We start from the raw sequence: 23,154 nt of genomic DNA, 5'->3' as shown, positions 1-23,154 counted from the left end.
TTTGAGGCATATCCACTATATATGGAGAAATCCTCTTTTTTTCGTTATGTTCTCAACAGCAATTGCCTATCCCTGTACCATAAACTTGTTTAATTTTAAGGGGAGTTAAGTAATGTTCAATTTTTTTAACAGCATAATGATCTTAGTGAATTTCAGGAAGTAGAACGTTAGCTAACCATCTCATGACATTCATACAGTCAAAAAAATCCTGAAAAAATGTGCACACACCCCTCTCTGCTCCCACCAAGAAGTTAGGGCACTCACCTGGGATCTAGGAAAATGGCAGAATAGGGAGTGGGGTCTCATACATCCTGGGGGAGTGCATTAACCACCAGACTATGCTGGCGGGGCTCTCTCAGTCTCTCTCCTGTTGTTGTTCCATTTGTATAAATTATTAAATATTCATCAGGCAAGAGAGATGGACTGCCTCTGTAGCTTAGTGATTACAGCAGTCACCTGGAAGATGGGAGACTCACATTCAGTCTATGCTCTATCATTCTTGCATGTCCTGGGTGAATACCCTAACCACAGGGACATAAATTCAGTTCTCCTGTTGGAGCTGTTCCATTTTGTTTCCATAATTGAATATTCATTGGTGCAGAGAGAAAGCAAGTGACTCTCCTAGGATGTGGGAGACCCAGGTTCAACTCCTTGCTTCAATAAGTATTTATTTATCCACAGTAGAAAAACTCCAGCAGAAGAGATTGAGACAGAACCACCCCAGAATAGCCAATAGCTATTATGGCATTCGCTATACTATGGAAACATTTGCAACATGCAGGGTTATAGTGTAGAATAACTTGTAACTTCCCCCACCCCCTTTTTTAAGAATATATTTTTTCTTTTTCATCAGTCATCTAATAAATAAGATAAAATATTTTCAGAAGACATGATACAGACAGATGTACTGCAAATATAATGCATCCGATGAAGTGAGCTGTAGCTCACGAAAGCTTATGCTCTAATAAATTTGTTAGTCTCTAAGGTGCCACAAGTACTCCTTTTCTTTTTGCAAATATAATGACAATGTTAAATCAGAAAAGGTGCAGAAGCAGCTCTGTAGTTACCCTACATCTAAGCAAAAAGCAATGACAGTGTATTCATGACCAATTTAAAATAAAAAAAAATTAAGTAATTTAAATTAGAGCACCTGTTAATTTGACAGCCCCAAGCCACAGAAGACAGTTATACAATTGGGAGACTAATATCTCTGGCAGCAAATCCAACTGTTGAATGAAAACTGGAATCTCTCTAGATCATAGAATTATAGAGTTAGAAGAAACCGCAAGATTCATCTAGTCTAATCTTCTGCCAAGATGCAGGATGTGTTGTATCTAAACCATCCGAGATAGATGGCTTTCCAGTCTCCTTTTGAATTATTGGAAAAAGGCAAATATAGTGCCCCTTCTTTAAAAAAGGGAAGGAGGAGAATTCGGGGAACTACAGACCAGTGAGCCTCACCTCAGTCCCTGGAAAAATCTTGGAGCAGGTCCTCAAGGAATCCATTTTGAAGCTCTTGGAGGAGAGAAAGGTGATCAGGAACTGTCAACATGGATTCACCCAGGGCAAGTCTTTGCCTGACCAACCTGATTGCCTTCTATGATGAGATAACTAGCTCTGTGGATATGGGGAAAGCGGTGGACATGATATACCTTGACTTTAGCAAAGCTTTTGATATGATCTCCCACAGTATTCTTGCCAGCAAGTTAAAGAAGTATGGATTGGATGAATGGACTAAAAGGTGAATAGAAATCTGACTAGATTGTTGGGCTCAACTGGTAGTGATCAACGGCTTCATGTCTAGTTGGCAGCTGGTATCAAGCGAAGTGCCCCAGGGGTCAGTCTTGGGGCTGGTTTTGTTCAACAGCTTCATTAATGATCTGGATGATGGGATGGATTGCACCCTCAGCAAATTTGCGGATGACACTAAGCTTGGGGGAGAGGTAGGTACTCTGGAGGACAAGGATAGGGTCCAGTGTGACCTAGACAAATTGGAGGATTGGACCACAATAAATCTGATGAGGTTCAACAAGGACAAGTGCAGAATCCTGCACTTAGCAAGGAAGAATCCCATGCACTGCTACAGGCTGGGGACCGACTGGCTAAGTGGCAGTTCTGCAAGAAAGGACCTGGGGATTACAGTGGATGAGAAGCTGGATATGAGGCAACAGTGTGATCTTGTTGCCAAGAAGGCTAACGGCATATTGGGCTGCATTACTAGGAGCATTGCCTGCAGATCGAGGGAAGTGAATATTCCCCTCTATTCGGCATTGGTGAGGCCACATCTAGAGTATTGCGTCCAGTTTTGGGGTCCCCACTACAGAAAGGATGTGGATAAATTGGAGAGAGTGCAGCGGAGGGCAACAAAAATGATTAGGGAGCAGGGGCACATGACTTATGAGGAGAGGCTGAGGGAACTGGTCTTATTTAGTCTGCAGAAGAGAAGAGTGAGGGGGGATTTGATAGCAGCCTTCAACTACCTGAAGAGGGGGTTCCAAAAAGGATGGAGCTTGGCTGTTCTCCGTGGTGGCAGATGACAGAACAAGGAGCAATGGTCTCAAGTTGCAGTGGGGGAGGTCTAGGTTGGATATTAGGAAACACTATTCGCTAGAAGGTGAAGCACTGGAATGGGTTACCTAGGCAGGTGGTGGAATCTCCATCCTTAGGGGTTTTTAAGGCCTGGCTTGACAAAGCCCTGGCTGGAATGATTTAGTTGAGGTTGGTCCTGTTTTGAGCAGGGCTAGATGACCTCCTGAGGTTTCTTCTAACCCTAATCTTCTATGATTCTATTAAACATACCCAGCCTAAAACGACCTGAAGGGGGGTTCCAAAGAGGATGGAGCTAGGCTGTTCTCAGCGGTGGCAGATGACAGAATAAGAAGCAATGGTCTCAAGTTGCAGTGAGGAAGGTCTAGGTTGGATATTAGGAAAAAGTATTTCACTAGGAGGGTGGTGAACTATTTCACTAGGAGGCTGAGGGAACTGGTCTTATTTAGTCTGCAGAAGAGAAGAGTGAGGGGGGATTTGATAGCAGCCTTCAATTACCTGAAGAGGGGGTTCCAAAGAGGATGGAGCTTGGCTGTTCTCAGTGGTGGCAGATGACAGAACAAGAAGCAATGGTCTCAAGTTGCAGTGGGGGAAGTCTAGGTTGGATATTAGGAAACACTATTTCACTAGGAGGGTGGTGAAGCACTGGAGTGGGTTACCTAGGGAGATGGTGGAATCTCCATCCTTAGAGGTTTTTAAGGCCCAGCTTGACACAGCCCTAGCTGGGTTGATTTAGATGGGGTTGGTCCTGCTTTGAGCAGGGGGTTGGACTAGATGACCTCCTGAGGTCTCTTCCAACCCTAATCTTCTATGATTCTATGAAACATACCCAGTTCCTTCAGCCTTTGCTCATATGGCTTGCATTCCATCCCTTTGATCATTTTTGTTGCTTACCTCTGGATCCTTTCCATTTTCTCTATATCCTTTGTATACATTGGTGACCAACACTGGACACAGTATTCCAGCTGAGGCCTCACTAGTGCCAAGTAGAGCAGTACTATTGCCTCGCATGACTTGCATGCTGTGCCTCTGTTAATGCAACCGAAAATTGTATATTTGCTATTTTAGATGCATAACTGTTTATCCGGAGACTTTTAATTGTTTATCTTGTTTCCTAGTTGTACCACTTGAAACTTATCAAAGTTTTCTTCTGTATCTCTTCTTTTCTCCAAAAACTTGACAACACAATGTGTCTTTGGTTTCCAAGGCTTTTTATAACAATCTTGTAGAACACAAAATTTCTACTCTGACAGAATTAGTCTAAATAATTCCCTGGAAATTCATTTATGCTTTGGGTATGACTTTATATTCCCCTCAGCACACTAGAACTCTTGAGACTATGATAGGATATCCTGCTGCACAGGTGTATTGCCTTATAGGAATACCGTGAGCCCAGAGTGAAGCTTCATATATAAAAGCACTTAGTATACTGGCATATTATCTGCTTTCTTTATTTTCTTTCAGTACTGTCATTTCAGTTAGTTTTGTTTCTTGCGTGTTATTATTTATGTATATCTTCAGCACATAAAATGGGGTTAGGTAACTCTCAGTAGCTGTATGTTGCACAAGGTGTATGCCCGAAAGCACATGCAATCTAATTGCACCCAATGACCAGTAAAGGGCAACAAAACTGTGAGGTGAGGTGTGACAGAAATGGCAGCTGCCTGCAATCATTGGAAAAACGTATTGAATTAAGTTTAAATACCTTTAGGGTCCATTATGTTAAACACAAAGATTATATATTATTGTGAGGATGGATGATCAAAGGACTATATTGAACAATGTGTCAGACAAGCATGGACTTTTGGAATAATAGGTGTGAAGTGGATTTCCTAGGATATATCTAGCAGGAGATGAACACACATACCCTAACCCGGATTATGCAAAACCCCTGCCTTTTGAAGTGGGCCCTGAGGAGTGTCCCTTTGTCTGCTGATCACCTGTTACATAAGGCCAAGATCAATGCCCCAAATTCTATAAAGAAAAGACTAAACTATTGATGGTGGTTCTGGTTCTGAGCCAAGGCTATTATGAGCTTGTAGCCACAGGAAAAACCCTTTGTGGGGTTTGAAGGACTGATTCCTACAAGAGCTCTTGTTGAGGTGTGATGTTTGGTAAGCTTATTAGCTTTTGTGTAGGGCCTTTTATTGTTTTTAATGTTTTCTCTGTAATGCTTTCACCGTAAGAATAAATGTGTTTGCTTATAAAGAGCTCTGTGGTCATTTATAACGGCTGCCTATTACAGCTATTCAAAGTGAAAGCAAAGTGCAGATGCTGGTGTGTTCAGGCAGTCTGGCTTGTTAGGAATATCACAGTGTAGGTAGGAAACTGTGGATCCTGGAAAAAAAACCTCAGTTGGGAGGGAGAGAGACATTGGTCTCCATCCAAGAGAGGTGATAGCTAAGGAGCTGGGAGCTTATAGTGGGTTCCCTCGAGGGAACACAGAGGGGGAATACAAGTGTAGTTGCCCTGAATTGTGACATGGGGATGACAGAGGAAGGATTGGTTCCAAATGTTAAGTTTACATGTTTATTTTTTGACAATGAGACATTGGTACAATAGTTCAATTTGGGCAGGGGCTGAGCAACAAGCAGTTTAGGGGCTCTGGCCCTCGGAGCAGGGGCTGAACAAATAGCAAACACATGCCATCCAGCCTAGCGTGGATAGGCTGTCACCTCAGGGTGGGGGGCTGGCAGCAGCAGGGATAGAAGGACCCAGGCCCACCCTCCTCCACGGGTTCCAGCCCAGGGCCCTGACAGGAACCTGAGGGTTCTGCCACTGGGTTAGCGGGGATCCCACTGAAACACACAGACTTAGACTCTGGTAACACAATCAGACTAATGTTTGGGGTGCCTTGGCTGCTTCCTACTACCCCTTTGAAGTGTACCTCCATCTCCTGGGGTTCCTCCATCTCCCCAGGGTAAATCGCCAGTGGCAGTCCCAGTAGCTCCCCCGGGTACTGGTCATTTGGCAGTCCTGGCTCCTCCTCTGGGTTTTCAGCACTGTAGAGCTCTGTCTTGGCTGCCTAGCTCGGCAGTGGGCTTCCTTCCCCAGCTCTTGCATAAATGAGCTGCATGTCCCATTTTTTAAACCTCCTGTGCTCCTCTGCTTCTGGCATTGCTTGTCTGGCTCAAACCATCAGGGGTTGGAGGGTGGTTTCTCCCGCTCAGTCTCAGAGGGAGGCCACGCCACCTCACTACAATGTGTGATAGCATTTTTTAATTTAAGTGATATCACTGGTGGGCCTTGCTGATGAAAAATGTTTTAACGAGGTATTTGAATGAAGCAAGAGTGATTGCCTTGTGTATATGTAAATAACTGATTTCCTTAAGAATAAGCATAGAACTGATAACATAGCATGAGCTCTTTAATAAAATTACATTAACATAAGACTTCATTGTTAGAATAGAACTGGGAAGTGGCCTACCTTGAGCCAGAGAAGAAGTTTGTTCTTCATTTGTTTTGCTCTAGCACTTGGGAGTGCTAGTCACGGACCAGGTCCCACATTGTATGAAGTGTACAAACGCAGAGAAAAGACAGTAGTTTCCCCAAAGAGCTTATACTAGGTAGCAGCAATTTATCTCTCTAAACGATCAGACAGGATGGCAAATACAATCAGGTGTGTCATTTCAGTGGGCCAGGTGTGCCATTTTCCTACTGTTAATCAGTGAAATGCATCACACTAAATCTGTGACCTGACAAACATCCCTATTAACCTATGTTCATTTGATAATAGTTCTGATGAAGCACATTCTGCTCAATTTCAAAATAACAAATGCAACATTCTCTAAATCTGTTTTTTCTTTCCTTGCAGGGTCAATGATTGTATCTTGCGGGTGAATGAGGCTGATGTATCAGAGGTCTCTCACAGCAAAGCAGTAGAGGCACTAAAAGAGGCTGGCTCTATTGTGCGATTGTATGTTCGTCGAAGGAGACCTATTCTGGAGACGGTTGTAGAAATCAAATTGTTCAAAGGCCCTAAAGGTAAATATGTAAAAGAGAACCCACATTTTGACATTTAATTCTTGCTGCATAACTAAAGTCTTCATCATAGTGTAACTGGCACCTCAACCTGACGTTTTGGAATCTGGCTGTGCTGATGTATATTGAGAGCTGAAATGAAATGTTTTTGGACTGCCACTGTCTGAGTTCACAAAAAGAAAAGGAGTACTTGTGGCACCTTAGAGAATGAAAAATTTATTTGAGCATAAGCTTTCGTGAGCAACAGCTCACTTCATTGGATGCAACTTGTTGCATCTGATGAAGTGAGCTGTAGCTCACGAAAGCTTATGCTCAAATAAATTTGTTAGTCTCTCAGGTGCCACAAGTACTCCTTTTCTTTTTGAGGATACAGACTAACACGGCTGCTACTCTGAAATCTGTTTGAGTTCAGTTGCCTGTTTTCCCTGCAGATGTTGATGAAAGCACTGGAATCTAATATTCAGTATAGAGAGAATTTGGGCATCTGGCCTGTTTTAGATGGTAATGATTGCAGAGATAGCTCAGTGCTTGCAAAGGAAGGACAGCAGAAGTGTCAGCCAGTGAGCTGTGTCAGCCTGTGAGCTGTCAGGCAGCCCTCCTTCTTCCAAACCTTCTCCCCAGCTCCAGCATCTGCCTTTTATTTGGGATGCTGTTGAATATGGTCTTCTCCAATTCCCCTTCGTTCAAACGGCCATATGACTATCCCCCATCTTCTCCTTCCAGAGTTTCCCTTAGGTTTCTCTCTCCCAAAGCTACTGTTGAAAGAATAAAAGATAAAACAGACTGTCCTAGAAAGATAACTCAGTTGTCCTTGCATAATAGGCTATTTTTCTCCTCATCAAGTTGCCATGGAAATGTAGGCTAAAACCTCCCTGCACACAGGCTTAAATCATTTTGTCTTCACTATCTAAACCCTCTGGCTGGTGAAGGAGCCCTCTGGACATTGTGAATACTTTAGTGTAAATTGCAGGATCTCACAGAAAACCTGAAAATAAAATATTTCTTAGAAGCAATACTGCTCATATATAAAACTTTCAGCATTACTCTTTCCCCCTTTCTTCTTACTAAAGGTATTTTCATGAAAACAAGACCTTTTTTTCTTAAGAGCTCATTTGATCCTAATGCTTATTCCCACCTGAAAAGCTGCTTTTTGAAACGACCTTATTTTCCATAGCTGCTAATACCACAAACAGAGCTGTTACTTTCAGTAGGGGTGGTGGGGGAGGGGAATAGGCAGGAGATACCAATGAACTCTTAGGGTATGGCTACACTTGCAGATGTAGAGTGCTTTGAGTTAAATCAGCCTTGCAGAGCGCAGTAGGGAAAGCTCTGCAGTCTGTCCACACTGACAGCTTCAAGCACATTGGCATGGGCACATTTGCAGCACTTGCAGCGGTATTGGGAGTGGTGCATTATGGGCAGCTATCGCAGCATGCAATTGACTGCAACATGCTTTTCAAATGGGGTTGAGGGTGGAGTGTGACAGGGAGTGTGTTGTGTGAATGTGGGGGAGAGAGACTGGCTTTCTGGGGGGCTGAAAGCATGTCTTGTAAGTTCGGACAGCAGCAGACCTCCCCCTTCCCTGCCTCCCTCTCTCACACACAACATTCCACAGTAACGGCTTTCTTTGTCTCGGAGCTGGCTGTCAGAAATGGAGCTTTCAAAGGGCATATCCGCATTCCTAGGTGAGTTCAAAACAATGAGAAGAGTGGCCACTTGACTTAAGGGGATTATGGGACTTTTCCAGAGGCTGATCAGAGCACAGTAATGCAACACCTCGTTCACTCTGACACCCAGGTGTTTCAGCCACTACGCAACAAGCGTTAATCTTCTTGCTGAGGTGGAATACCAGGACCACTCTAGCCATGGAGTCAGAGCGCTCTACATGCCTTGCCAGTGTGGACGGGGAGTGAGCTAGGGCGCCCGGGGCTGCTTTAATGTGCTCTAACTCACAAGTGTAGCCAAGCCCTTAGTCAATAAGGGACCTAATTCATTTCTAGGATAGCTCCAATCATTTTAGTGGAGATTTTCCATCAGACCATATGGCTCCATGACTGTTTTTTTTATACAGATGTCTTTAGTAATAATGAATGAGTCAGGTGAAACAAAGGCTGACATACTCATTGGATAGTTTGGAAATAAAATGATTTTTCACTGGCTTTCATTAGGTCTCATCTCGTCTTTAAAGAGCTCATGTTTCTGGAAGCTGGTATGACAGTATTACTGGATTTTATTTCAGAGTAGCAGCCGTGTTAGTCTGTATTCGCAAAAAGAAAAGCAGTACTTGTGGCACCTTAGAGACTAACAAATTTATTAGAGCATAAGCTTTCGTGAGCTACAGCTCACTTCATCGGATGCGACCTGGGGTATCTATCCAACTATACTCTTAGCCCAGCAGAAGAATCTGTCCTATCTCGGGGCCTCTCCTTTTGCCCCTCCACCCCCACGAACATGATACAGTTCTGTGGTGACCTAGAATCCTATTTTCGACGTCTCAGACTCAAGGAATATTTCCAACACACCTCTGACCAACATATTAACCCACAGAGACCTTCCTGCCAACACTACAAAAAGAAGGATTCTGGGTGGACTCCTCCTGAAGGTCGAAACAGCAGCCTGGATTTCTACATAGACTGCTTCCGCCGACGTGCACGAGCTGAAATTGTGGAAAAGCAGCATCGCTTACCCCATAACCTCAGCCATGCAGAACACAGTGCCATCCACAGCCTCAGAAACAACTCTGACATCATAATCAAAAAGGCTGACAAAGGAGGTGCTGTCGTCATCATGAATAGGTCGGAGTATGAACAAGAGGCTACTAGGCAGCTCTCCAACACCACTTTCTACAAGCCATTACCCTCTGATCCCACTGAGAGTTACCAAAAGAAACTACAGCATTTGCTCAAGAAACTCCCTCAAAAAGCACAAGAACAAATGCGCACAGACACACCCCTAGAACCACGACCTGGGGTATTCTATCTGCTACCCAAGATCCATAAACCTGGAAATCCTGGACGCCCCATCATCTCAGGCATTGGCACCCTGACAGCAGGATTGTCTGGCTATGTAGACTCCCTCCTCAGGCCCTTTGTTACCAGCACTCCCAGCTATCTTCGAGACACCACTGACTTCCTGAGGAAACTACAGTCCATTGGTGATCTTCCTAAAAACACCATCCTAGCCACTCTGGATGTAGAAGCCCTCTACACCAACATTCCACACAAAGATGGACTACAAGCCGTCAGGAACAGTATCCCCGATACTGTCACGGCTAACCTGGTGGCTGAACTTTGTGACTTTGTCCTCACCCATAACTATTTCACATTTGGGGACAATGTATACCTTCAAATCAGCGGCACTGCGATGGGTACCCGCATGGCCCCACAGTATGCCAACATTTTTATGGCTGACTTAGAACAACGCTTCCTCAGCTCTCGTCCCCTAATGCCCCTACTCTACTTGTGCTACATTGATGCCATCTTCCTCATCTGGACCCATGGAAAAGAAGCCCTTGAGGAATTCCACCATGATTTCAACAATTTCCATCCCACCATCAACCTCAGCCTGGACCAGTCCACACAAGAGATCCACTTCCTGGACACTACGGTGCTAATAAGCGATGGTCACATAAACACCACCCTATATCGGAAACCTACTGACCGCTATTCCTACCTACATGCCTCTAGCTTTCATCCAGATCATACCACTCGATCCATTGTCTACAGCCAAGCTCTACGATATAACCGCGTTTCCTCCAACCCCTCAGACAGAGACAAACACCTACAAGATCTCTATCATGCATTCCTACAACTACAATACCCACCTGCTGAAGTGAAGAAACAGACTGACAGAGCCAGAAGAGTACCCAGAAGTCACCTACTCCAGGACAGGCCCAACAAAGAAAATAACAGAACGCCACTAGCTATCACCTTCAGCCCCCAACTAAAACCTCTCCAACGCATCATCAAGGATCTACAACTTATCCTGAAGGACGACCCATCACTCTCACAGATCTTGGGAGACAGGCCAGTCCTTGCTTACAGACAGCCCCCCAATCTGAAGCAAATACTCACCAGCAACCACACACCACACAACAGAACCACTAACCCAGAAACCTATCCTTGTAACAAAGCCCGTTGCCAACTCTGTCCACATATCTATTCAGGGGATACCATCATAGGGCCTAATCACATCAGCCACACTATCAGAGGCTCGTTCACCTGCGCATCTACCAACGTGATATATGCCATCATGTGCCAGCAATGCCCCTCTGCCATGTACATTGGCCAAACTGGACAGTCTCTACATAAAAGAATGAATGGACACAAATCAGACGTCAAGAATTATAACATTCAAAAACCAGTTGGAGAACACTTCAATCTCTCTGGTCGCTCGATTACAGACCTAAGAGTGGCTATCCTTCAACAAAAAAGCTTCAAAAACAGACTCCAACGAGAGACTGCTGAATTGGAATTAATTTGCAAACTGGATACAATTAAGTTAGGCTTGAATAGAGACTGGGAATGGATGAGTCATTACTCAAAGTAAAACTATTTCCCCATGTTATTTCTCCCCCCCACCCCACCCCCCCACTGTTCCTCTGATATTCTTGTTAACTGCTGGAATTAGCCTACCTTGCTTGTCACCATGAAATGTTTTCCTCCTTTCCCCCCCCTGCTGCTGGTGATGGCTCATCTTAAGTGATCACTCTCCTTACAGTGTGTATGATAAAACCCATTGTTTCATGTTCTCTGTCTGTGTATATAAATCTCTCCTCTGTTTTTTCCACCAAATGCATCCGATGAAGTGAGCTGTAGCTCACGAAAGCTTATGCTCTAATAAATTTGTTAGTCTCTAAGGTGCCACAAGTACTGCTTTTCTTTTTGAGGATTTTATTTGTTTACTGAGATATTTTGTAATGTACTGTGGAAAAATAGCACAAAGTCCTGCATATTGTAAGTACCTCTATATTAGGAATATCACAAGCATTTGATACTTGGACTTCAACACTACATGGTTCACCAAACACTAAGGTACATTTAAATGTGCATCTGAGGGACGAATTTAGCTCTAAGAATCCAGAATGTTATAATACAAAATTGACTTTCAAATGCAAAACAGTCTATGCTGGGAGACTTTCTATGTACATGTTACATTGGAACAGTACAGGAAGCAGTGTTTTAAAGAATTTTGAATTAAACAAATATGCAGTGCAACGGTTATCTTGAGTAACCTAAAGAAACTAAACATAACATATCCTTTAAGCTTTTGATGAGACAATAAGAAATAATTTAGTTTTACTGTACCTGTGGCTGCATTGTGGAAATGGAAATGAGATGTTAGCACTTTATTTAAAAAAATTCTTGCAAGATTTTCATTTTGGTTGTGTGCCTAGAACAATTTTGTTTTACGTTTGTTACAGAACAGAGTCAATATAAAAAAAGCTTTTACAACAAATGAAGAACTTTTTACCTCTTAGTTTTTCAAGTATTGATTTGATAGTTCTAGTTAATAAATAAGAAATTCATTGCAGACATATACTCCAGGTATTGAGTTTTATTAAACTAGGTGTCTCTTAAATTTCTATTTTAGCATTACTGAAAGTAAGTTAACTGAAAAGCAGGTTGAAAAAATTAAAGTAAATAATCAGCGCTTGGAAAAAAATAAGTCTTTATGCTTTATAGTTTGAGCACTGTAAGTGATGTGCTTGTATGCTTCATATGTACTACAGAGGAAGAAGGAAAATAATATATATATATATATGCTGGTTACATTTTTTAAATTAGTATTAATTTTCATATAGTAGCAATTTTAATCTGATTATTTCAAAGTATCATATTATATTATATTATATGATATATATATATATCATATATATATATATATTATATCATATTATATCATATGCCTAGCAACACACATATTGCTTTATTATCACTGAAAGTTTCTGTTGCATCTGCATATCATATATCATATATATATATATATTATATCATATTATATCATATGCCTAGCAACACACATATTGCTTTATTATCACTGAAAGTTTCTGTTGCATCTGCATATAGTAACAAATCAGTTTTGGGGAGGTAGAGAGTACCATATTACTTAGGGTCTTATGGGAAAGGCAGGTTGAGTTGTGTAATTAGCATGGTTGTACACAGAGAAGGATCCCTATGAAGCACTAAGTTCATTAGTTTCAATCAGCTTATAAAAAATAAGCGATGAGTAAAATTCCACCGTGACATACAGAATGTGTCTACACTGCAATAAAACACCCATGGCTGGCTCAAGTCAGCTGACTCGTGCTGGTGGGGCTCAGGCTGTGGGGCTATAAAATTACAGTTTAGACATCTGGGCTTCTGCTAGAGCACCACCTCTGGGACCCTGCATGGAAATTTACTCTTGTGCATAATTTTTTTTTTAAACCTACCACTTTTTCAGACGAGAAAACTAAGAAATATTGAGAGCATATTTCTCCTCTTCAGTTCTCACTGTAGATTTTTTATCTTCAGTGGCTCTACTTATTATTCTGTTCTTGTTTTGCAGGCATAGCTCCCATTGACCGAGTGGGAGTACTGCAAGCAGAACTACTGCAGAATATTGTATTTACTTATGGAAAAGTCCCCCAGAGAAAGTCATGTTAAGGGGAAAGAGGAGAAGAGCTTTATTCAAGTTAGCCTTTTTCATGGAGAAATTTGCAGGGTTCCAGAACCTGGGCTCCTGCCCAAGCGTGAATGTCTACACTGCAATTTTATAGCCCCACAGCCAAAGTCAACTGACAAGACCAGCTGAGGCTGTTTTATTATAGTGTAGACCTACTCATAGTGTCATCGATGGAAACCACTGTTTCAGCCAGGGCATTAAGGGTTTGCACACAATGATCTTGCCTGATATTAGCAAACATAGCACAAATAGCACTTTTCTCAAGTGATGTGATCACACATAGGCCAAATGGCTATCTAATGATATTAACCTTGCGACAAGTTCTTGCTGAAGCTCTTCTTCCTAGACACATTTGCCAACATACTTTGATACCTTTCTTTACAGAACCTTTAAATCAGATGAAACAGTAACTTAGAGAATCTTTTATTTATGGATAGTAGAATTCTACCATTGTTAAGCTGACAGTTGGTAGCCTTGTTATACATAGACATGGTGTCAGAGCATATTTAACAAGGGTTTTGATTGGTAGCTTAAGCCGTTCTGTCATACACTAGAATGAAAGCCAATTTAAAAACAGAAAACATTAGTTTCAGTAACAATAGCAGGGCAGGATCATATATTTTTGTTTGTTTTTCAAACAAATTTTCAGGAGCATAATAAACTCCTGAGCTCACTTTTGTAGCAAATGAGACATTTAGAAGATAACACAGCTTCAGAAAAGATGCTTAGATAATGAAAAACAGATGAGAGCAGGAAACCTGGGAGGAGAAATGGCAGATTAAAAATTGCAAATAAGAAACAAATGTAAACACAACTGATTATGCCATCTGGAAATTCTGGTGACTTGAGCCTCTGCTTTTGTATTTTAATTCACCATTGATACTATTTATTAGTGGAGAGGAGCTCAAGTCATGAATCAGGTCTCCCTTGAGCTAGATGCTGTACAAACACAGGGATAGACCCCCCCAAAGAGCTTAATTAAGTATAAGATAATAGAATAACAGCCTTCTTTTACTAGTGAACTGGAATACAAGGACATACCGCTTTCTGGAAATTTTACATTGGCTTAAAAATCTCAATAAAACTGAAATTTTGTAGATAAACATAGGCGCTAAGTACCTGAATCTCAACTTTTAATATATGGTTTAAAAAAGTAGAGAAATAGGGTTAATTCCCCCCACTGACTATGAGTAGATGATAATAACTGGCCAGGAGGTACCCTAATTGGGACTGACAGAATGTTGAAAATATAGCCTGCCAGCTGCCTTCTAAGTCACTGTCTTAGAAAGGTGCAGACCCACTGGAAGTAAGGATCACAGTAGGCTAAAGTCTAGGTCTATTACTCCTTCCTATTGGCTCTGATAATGGATTTTTCCCCCATTGTGGCTGAATTTGATCAATAAAAACATCTAATTGTATGCCTTTATTTTTCTTAATGAGTACAGGTCTGCTTGGACTTAAATTTAAATCCTGACCTAGCCTTGATCCCAAGCTAATCACAGCTGACCCAACCCGAAGAGTGTCGAGTCTTTTTCAGACTCGACCCAACATTTCTTCCTGAACTGTGTCAGTGCCACCACTGCAACCTCACGCTTGGAGCTCAGCCTGGTGGGGGCTTCCTGCGCTCCGTGGGCCGGGCACATGATCTGTTTCCGGCTGCCTCCTACTTATGTCAATGACATGACAGCTGCCTGCCCCACTCCTGCTGCCGCTGCTGCCTCGTTCTGCTGCATGTGCAGTGGATTGAGAAGTGCTATGACTGTGATACACACTTAACCTGTATGTGTGTCAATGATGAATGTTTGCTGTGGTTGCCGAGGTACTGTTTAAGCTTTCCCATTAGGGAAGTTAATATGTTTATGTTGCTGTTGGAGATGGAAAAAATATTAATGAGAATATTCAGAGACGGTCACCATCAGTATAAGGATATGTCTTCACTACAGAGATAGCCGAGGCTCTTATCCAGGTGTTGCTCTGGCCCCTCTGCTTTCCACACACAAAAACCTTTTACTCGCAATGAAAGCAGTTCCCAGTTCTGCTTTTATTTGGGCTGGTAACCGGCCCCCTTTGCCCTGAGGTAGCAGGCTAATAGTCCTCCAGCGCTTTCCCACAATTCCCCCGTGTACTCAGAAGGACAGAAAAGTTCTCCCACAATGCACTGAAAAAGAACTGGTTTCAGAGTCGCTGCCGTGTTAGTCTGTATCCGCAAAAAGAAAAGGAGTACTTGTGGCACCTTAGAGACTATGCTCAAATAAATGTGTTAGTCTCTAAGGTGCCACAAGTACTCCTTTTCTTTTTGCTTTGAACAGTTTGCATTTGCCGGGGGATGTCACACTTAACCAACCTTAATTCCTTCTAAACAAACCTTTTGTTTATATGTTTTGAAATTATTTATTAATTCACAATATCTAAGAATCCACAGTGAATCTTCACTGTAAATTCGTGAAGTTCTGTTATACAGCCACAATGGTAAATTCTTGACCTTGATGGTAGTGCTGACCACAACACTGACTTGCACTCAGGCAACTTGATATCTGATAGGTCAAATTCTCTTTCAAAAAAGGTATTTAATTCCTTTGCTTTCTCTTCCTTTTACCCATGATATAGAGGTATTGCTATTCCAGGTAGTTTAGGCCACTGCATCTTTATGTATCAGATTCCTCCCCCCACACCCTCCATATGGTGATGTGCAATTGCGGTATTCTCCTTTCTTTTCCTATGTGTAGATGCTGGGAATGTATGTTGCTCTCTCTGTTGCCTATCTCGTTTGGTCTTTGATCTCTATTTGTTGATTAACTTTCCCTCATGTGGTTCATGCTGTGTTGCTTGCTAGAAAATACATCCATTTTCATTTGTTATCTCTAAACAATGAGATTTTACAAACTTTCTTTTGAAGTCACACTATACTTGTTGTTTTGTTTTACTTGTGTATGGTATATGTGGTATGGATCCACTCTCCAACTAGGTAGTAGTACCCTTTTTTTTCCTGTAGACTTCCACATAAATGTGCCTTCAATATTTTTTTTTCTTTCCAGAATTCTTTCTGGATGATCTCTTAAAATAGTATGACCCATTTTAAGTGGTCTTCCACTTGGAATGAATAGAAGACCATAGAGAATTGAACACAATGTCTCTTCCTGTTACCTTGGGGCTATTTGCAAAAAGAAAAGCAGTACTTGTGGCACCTTAGAGACTAACAAATTTATTAGAGCATAAGCTTTCGTGAACTACAGCTCACTTCATCGGATGCATTTGGTGGAAAAAACAGAGGACAGATTTATATACACAGACAGAGAACATGAAACAATGGGTTTATCATACACACTGTAAGGAGAGTGATCACTTAAGATAAGCCATCACCAGCAGCGGGGGGGGAGAAGGAAAACCTTTCATGGTGTGACAAGCAAGGTAGGCTAATTCCAGCAGTTAACAAGAATATCAGAGGAACAGTGGGGGGTGGGATGGGGGGGAGAAATAACATGGAGAAATAGTTTTACTTTGTGTAATGACTCATCCATTCCCAGTCTCTATTCAAGCCTAAGTTAATTGTATCCAGTTTGCAAATTAATTCCAATTCAGCAGTCTCTCGTTGGAGTCTGTTTTTGAAGCTTTTTTGTTGAAGGATAGCCACTCTTAGGTCTGTAATCGAGTGACCAGAGAGATTGAAGTGTTCTCCGACTGGTTTTTGAATGTTATAATTCTTGACGTCTGATTTGTGTCCATTCATTCTTTTACGTAGAGACTGTCCAGTTTGGCCAATGTACATGGCAGAGGGGCATTGCTGGCACATGATGGCATATATCACATTGGTAGATGCGCAGGTGAGGGAGCCTCTGATAGTGTGGCTGATGTGATTAGGCCCTATGATGGTATCCCCTGAATAGATATGTGGACAGAGTTGGCAACGGGATTTATTGCAAGGATAGGTTCCTGGGTTAGTGGTTCTGTTGTGTGGTGTGTGGTTGCTGGTGAGTATTAGTGCACATGCTCTGGATGATGTAGTTGAGATAGATTTGCATTGTAAAAAAATAATTCTTAGATGGTTTAGGATCTTGCTGTTGTAGTACTGTCTCTCCTAAATATATTTCTGCATAAATGAAGGGCTGTATGGAATTACATTCAGTGTTGCTATCCTTTTCTAAGATTTGTTTTGTAGTTTGCAGATTGCTTGTGCTCAGAGTTCACAGCATACTGTAGAAAATTGTTGAGCGTCCCTTTGGTGTGAAGAAAGTGTAGTATCATTGTGGAATGAGCCTATTTTATTGCAGCCTTGACTAAGACACAGCTCCCACTGACTTCATTTAAATTTTTGTTTCCATAAGACCTGCAGAATTGGGCCTTTTTGTTTTTGTAAATACAGTAGTAAGTTAAAAAAGAAATCCTATCATTTTTAACTACCAAGCCAGATGGAAAGGGTATGCTCACTGTACCTCAGATAGCAGCAGATACAGTGGTCACTATGAAAATGTCAACACCATTACCTCATAGTTATTTCCTGTTCAAAGTCATTTTTCTTGCAGTTTTAGGTTCTGTAATATTGGGTATTGAATGCAGCTTGGCAACCCTTAGCAGTTTGAGTTTGGAGGGTGTTGTACAAAAAGATACTTAGTTCTGATTTGTGATGATTTGCACCATCTAAAATTTGCTTTGAATTTCAGGTTGAAAACAAGATTTACATTGTTTTGTTGAAATCATTTGGAACAATAGAGTTTTTGCAGTTTTGAACAAAACCCTAAATTCCTGATCATACATAAGGAGGATTGGGATTTGAGTCTTATGAGTAATGCACTAAACTGGGACTCTAGAAATACAAATGTTTTTATTTTAAGTGGTTCATAATGTGTCAGTAAGCACTCAAAAGTAGTGACTGCTTTTGAGAATATCGACCCAAACATACCTCAGAGACCTCTAAAATGTGTAGTTATAAGATCAACATTAATAGCTGCTGTAATTTTTGTCATCTGTATACATCACCTGTAACCCATGGGCTGCACGCAGCCCGTCAGGGTAATCTGCTGGCAGGCCGCAAGATAGTTTGTTTACATTGACTATCCACAGGCATGGCTGCCCGCAATTCCCAGTGGCTGCGGTTCTCTGTTCCTGGACAATGGGAGCTACAGGAAGTGGCACGAGCCGTAGGAACATGCTGGCCACTGCTCCCCGCACCTCCCATTGGCCGGGAACAGAGAACCGCGGCTTAATAGGAGCTATAAACAAAGTGTCTTGTGGCTCGCCAGCGGATTACCTTGATGGGCTGTACGCGGCCCACTGGCCGCAGGTTGCCCACCACTGGTATATATGGTTAATTGGTTATACTACTTAAAACTGATAAACGTTTTCTAGTCCGCATACTGCTGTGTATTTTTACCATAATAAAAGAAACTAAAATAGTTGATATTTGGGGATGAATTACAAGAAGAATCATTTCATTGTAGCATTGTGCTTAGCAGTCAGCTAAGGAGCTGCCAAACATTCTGACTTAACCAGCTTTGGCCATAGGGTTGCCAACTTTCTACTCACACAAAACCTAACACCCTTGCCTCATCCCCTGCCCCACTCCTCCTCTGAGGCCCCACCCCTTATCTAAGGCCATGCCTCCACTCACTCATTCCCACCCCCGTCGCTTGCTCTTCCCACCCTCACTCTCTCATTTTCACTGGGCTGGTTCAGGGAGCCTGGGAGGGGTGAGGGCACCAGCTGGGGGTATAGCCTCTGGGATGGGGCTGGGCATGAGGGGTTTGGGGGTGCAGGAGGTGCTCCGGACTGGGACTGAGGGGTTGGGAGGGCAGGGGGGGATGAGGGCTAGAGCAGAGGGGTGGGGGTCAGGGGTGCAGAATCCAGGTTGTTTCCAGCAAATGGGAGCCGCAGGGCTGGCACTTGGGGCAGGGGGGCATACGGAATCCCCTGGCTGCTCTTATGCATAGGAGCTGGAAGGGGGGACATGCCACTGCTTCTGGGAGCCGTGCGGAGCCACAGCAGGCAAAGAGTCTCCTTTAACCCTGATGCGCCCCTGACCGGACCTTTAATGGTCAAAAACCAGACACCTGGCGACTCTGTTTGGCCAACTCTGCTTCTTCCCAGAACTCATTCTTAGTCACATTTGTAAATTGTTGTGTAGCCTGAGGGCATCATCCTTACATTTCAGTATAAGAATAAATTCAAGGTCCAATTCATGCCCAAAGATGGGATTAGAAACGTCTCCTCAGCTTCCCCTCTCCTCCTGTGAATTAACTCCTGCCTTCTCTTCCCTGCACTTTTTCTGTAGTCTCCGGACATAATACAGAGCGCATGGTGGAGCAACTTGAAAGCAATAGCTGTGCAACAATTGAAAGGCTGGCAAACCTTCCCTAACCACTAGTCAGAGAACAATAGCATGAGTCATCACCTATTTAGAGGGGAGATCAGGATTAACACCAGGCCAGGGAATGTGGCGGCCATCTTCCCTTATTTCTTTGTCTTATAGATCACCATTGGAACTGAAAAAAAATGCTACATGCTATAGAATTTCATTACATTAGTGGATCCCAATTTAAAACAAGCAAGAAGAAATGCTCCAGCTAGTCACATTACAGAATGTCCCAGTTTTAGCATATTGATTCAGCACCATTGCCTAGAACTATACTTCACTGATAGGCATGACTTCTCACATTAGATTTTTATATCTTGCAAGAAATCATGCCTATCAGTGTAGGTTAGTTTCTGCCAGCAGCACTGAATTGATATCCCTAAATTGAGAGTCTCTTTAATAGAAGGTTTCAGAGTAGCAGCTGTGTTAGTCTGTATTTGCAAAAAGAAAAGGAGTACTTGTTAGTCTCTAAGGTGCCAAAAGTACTCCTTTTCTTTAATAGAACTAGTTGTAGTTTTGTTATTTTAATATATTATTGTTCCTACTGAATAGTGGGGGGGAAAAGAGGTGGGTGATGTATGTTCCTTTGTTTTCCTCAGACTTAAAATCATATCCTCTAGTTTGATTGTTGATACAGACTTACTCCTATTCTCTTCATTATGCGGTGTCTTATGGACGCAAAAAATGCATTAGTCCACTTATCTCCTTTGGGACCAAAGTCTTGCAACTGATCTGCCCAGATTGTCAGATGTGAAATACTTCCCAATTTTCAAAGAGCAGGGAGGCACCTCATTCCATTCTATAAAGAAAACTAACACTTGTTTACTGTGATTTCAAAGGAAAATAGCTTTTTGATTATACAGGACACCTTTGCTCTCACACTCAAGCCTGTGGCTGACTATTTCTGTCTGCAGTGGAGAAGTGAAGCAGGCCTACTACTCAGCTTATTACAATAGCAGTCAAGTGGTTTGAAGAAAATAAGCTTTTTTGAGAGTGTGAAGGTTTTCTAGATTATTGCTTCACCATCCCATTGGAATAGTGTGGCTTGGCTGAGTGGAAGGTAAACCTGCCCATTGCAGTTACTGTCCTAAATAGTAGATGTGCTGCTTTGGTTCTTCAGTAAACAACGTCCCAAGAATAAGTGTCATGCTCTGCATTGCTTCATCTTTGTCAAACACAGAATCCTGTACAATACTTTTGCAAAGGGTAATGGTTTTGATACGAGAGTATGAAATAGCTGCAATATTTGCTACATTCCAACACCCTAGCATTTTTCTCGGGGGGGGGGGGGAGGGAAGAGACTTAAAGCTGTCTCTACAATGTGTCCTTGCCATCAGAACATAGTGATTGTATAGCATTATGCAAACAGAGTATGGTGATTAAAGCCAAATGTCATTATATTTGGCCAAATTCAACCCTGCCTGTAAGCAATTGTTAATCAGTTGACTTCAGTAAAGTTGCTCCTGCTTGCAACAAAGCTGTGTGTCCTGAATGTGTTTGCACACCTTATTTAATGGACTGTGGATGTCCTGTTGGTTTCAGAATCTTCCTTTGACATCAGGATGATTTTTGAAATACAATTAGCAAACCTACCAAGTGGTGTTCTCCTGTTGTTTTCATTTTGCAGTAGACTAAGGCACTAGATATCATATTGTAATACTGACTTACAGAATTCAAATGATTTATTGGGACACTGCAAGTAACAACTCTAGCACCAAAGGCAGGACTTAATTTCTTAGTAATTCTCTCTCCTCCCAACATAACATGCAAGACAACAAGTTATCACTAAGATAAAGATATAACATCCCCTGTTGATGGTGGTGCTGTCTATACTGGTCATTACAATACTTATATGCTAACGATGAAAAAACTGTGCAGCGAAGTCTGATCTATGGTAATATTTTTTAAAAATCACCTAATTCTTAATAATTCTCCCCACAGTTAACAACTTCCTGGAATAATATTCTAAAATGGCATCTGCTCTCCCAATAAATTATAACCATCCCTTTTTATAAGTCATTCATGAAGCATGAGGTCTCTAGTGAACTTACAGCACTCTCTGCATCCTCATCATTGTAAGTATTTCTGAAATGGTGCAGTAGCAATTTTCAAGTGCAATGCTGTCTTTTAATAGCCATTTGAGATGGCTGTAAAAATACAACCATGAACATTAAGATCATCACTAAACTGCTGCAGAAATACTTACTGAAGATGCAGACCCAGCAGAACGCTATTCAACTTAATGAATTGCGCCTGCAACAGAGCAGAAAGCAGCAGGATGGGGAAAGAAAAATTTGAAGATCAGATTGGAAGCAAAAAAAGCTTTTAAAACAAATAGTTTTAATAAAAACAGATGAAAATCTGGAATTGGTTTTTGCTGTGTCCCCCAGCAATCTGTTCTCCACCAAAAACCACCATGTCCCCTGTTGTTGTGGTTCTTCCTGCAGCTCTGCAAATACTGGAGGATTTTTCATCCTGTGTTTGCACCCTCCTGACAGTAGAGTGGAGCTCCATGCAGTAGTGTGGGCTCCATGCTTACGACAGAGATGGCGGAGGGTGAGAAGTGCCATGTAGGTTTCTGGGATTTAAAAAAAAAGTTGCAAAAATGATAGGAAATGGATAGCAGTATGTGATGGATAAAATTGCATGATGGGAATTTGACCTTTTGCTCCCATTCACCTCTGTGTGACTCATTTCTTTCCTACCATGTGTTTCCGAGTTTTCCCAAAAGACAGCACGCTGGATGATGGCAAGTTGCACACTGGGATAACCTATCCATGGTGCACCCCAGTGCATCAATACAAGCACGCCTAGTGACTAAACACAATGCTGATGGAGGGAGCCAAGTATGCATGTGCACAAGGAATATACTAACTGCAATAATTTTATGCCAACCTAACTTGCCTTGAACAAAGTTTGTAGCATGGACATGGCTTTAGGCTTGTGAATGTGAGATGCAGGAAAGGCCAATTTCCAAACGGTGGGGTCATACTTAATACCTTTGCTGCATCTGTGATACCTTTGTCTGTATTATGAAAAAAAAACCCAAAGCAAAACAACAAACAAAAAAATGTCTCCTTCACCCTCCTCAAAGTCTGAGTTTTCATCTCTCACATGCGTGGAACAATTTCTTCATTTATCATCACCAACCTTTCTTCCTTTTTTAAACTTCCCTCCTTCGTAAAATCCATCTTTTCTGGGATATGTACCAGATATTTTGTAAGTAGAATGCTGTTTTTGTTACGATAAATGGCAGTTAATAGTCATTGGAAAGCAAATGAGAATGACTCCCAGTCTGGTGGTTAGGACAATCAGCTAGGTTGTGGGAGACTCTAGTCCTTGCTCCAATGACTATTTTATTAGTTATACAAGTGGAACAGCTTCAACAAGAGAGACTGAAAAATCCCCATACCAGCTGTCACAGAGTCCCTGGGCGATGCTCTGGAACTGCTCCCTATGAAGCCAGGCAGGACTCTGGTGAGGTCTCCTCTCTGTGAGCAGACTGTCTCCAGGACACACCGCTCACACAGCTTCCATTCAGCATCCTCTGCCCCTCCATGCGCTTCCCACAGCGAGTCCACCCCGGCGGGGTCCTGGGGAAGCCAGAGAGTCCT

General features: G+C 42.1%; 1 protein-coding gene across 1 annotated transcript in view; it reads left to right on the top strand.

Annotated features, from left to right (window-relative positions):
* Positions 1 to 23,154, top strand: part of DLG2 (discs large MAGUK scaffold protein 2) — a 1,500,569-nt gene that overhangs the window by 1,059,463 nt on the left and 417,952 nt on the right. Inside the window, 1 exon segment of the mRNA XM_043504108.1 lies at positions 6,362 to 6,531. Coding sequence (XP_043360043.1) covers positions 6,362 to 6,531 — 170 coding nt within the window.

Source organism: Dermochelys coriacea, chromosome 1 (genome assembly GCF_009764565.3).
Source record: "Dermochelys coriacea isolate rDerCor1 chromosome 1, rDerCor1.pri.v4, whole genome shotgun sequence".
NCBI classification, from domain to species: domain Eukaryota; kingdom Metazoa; phylum Chordata; order Testudines; family Dermochelyidae; genus Dermochelys; species Dermochelys coriacea.
The sequence above is the reverse complement of the archived record's forward strand: the minus strand, read 5'-3'. Positions and strand labels throughout refer to the sequence as shown.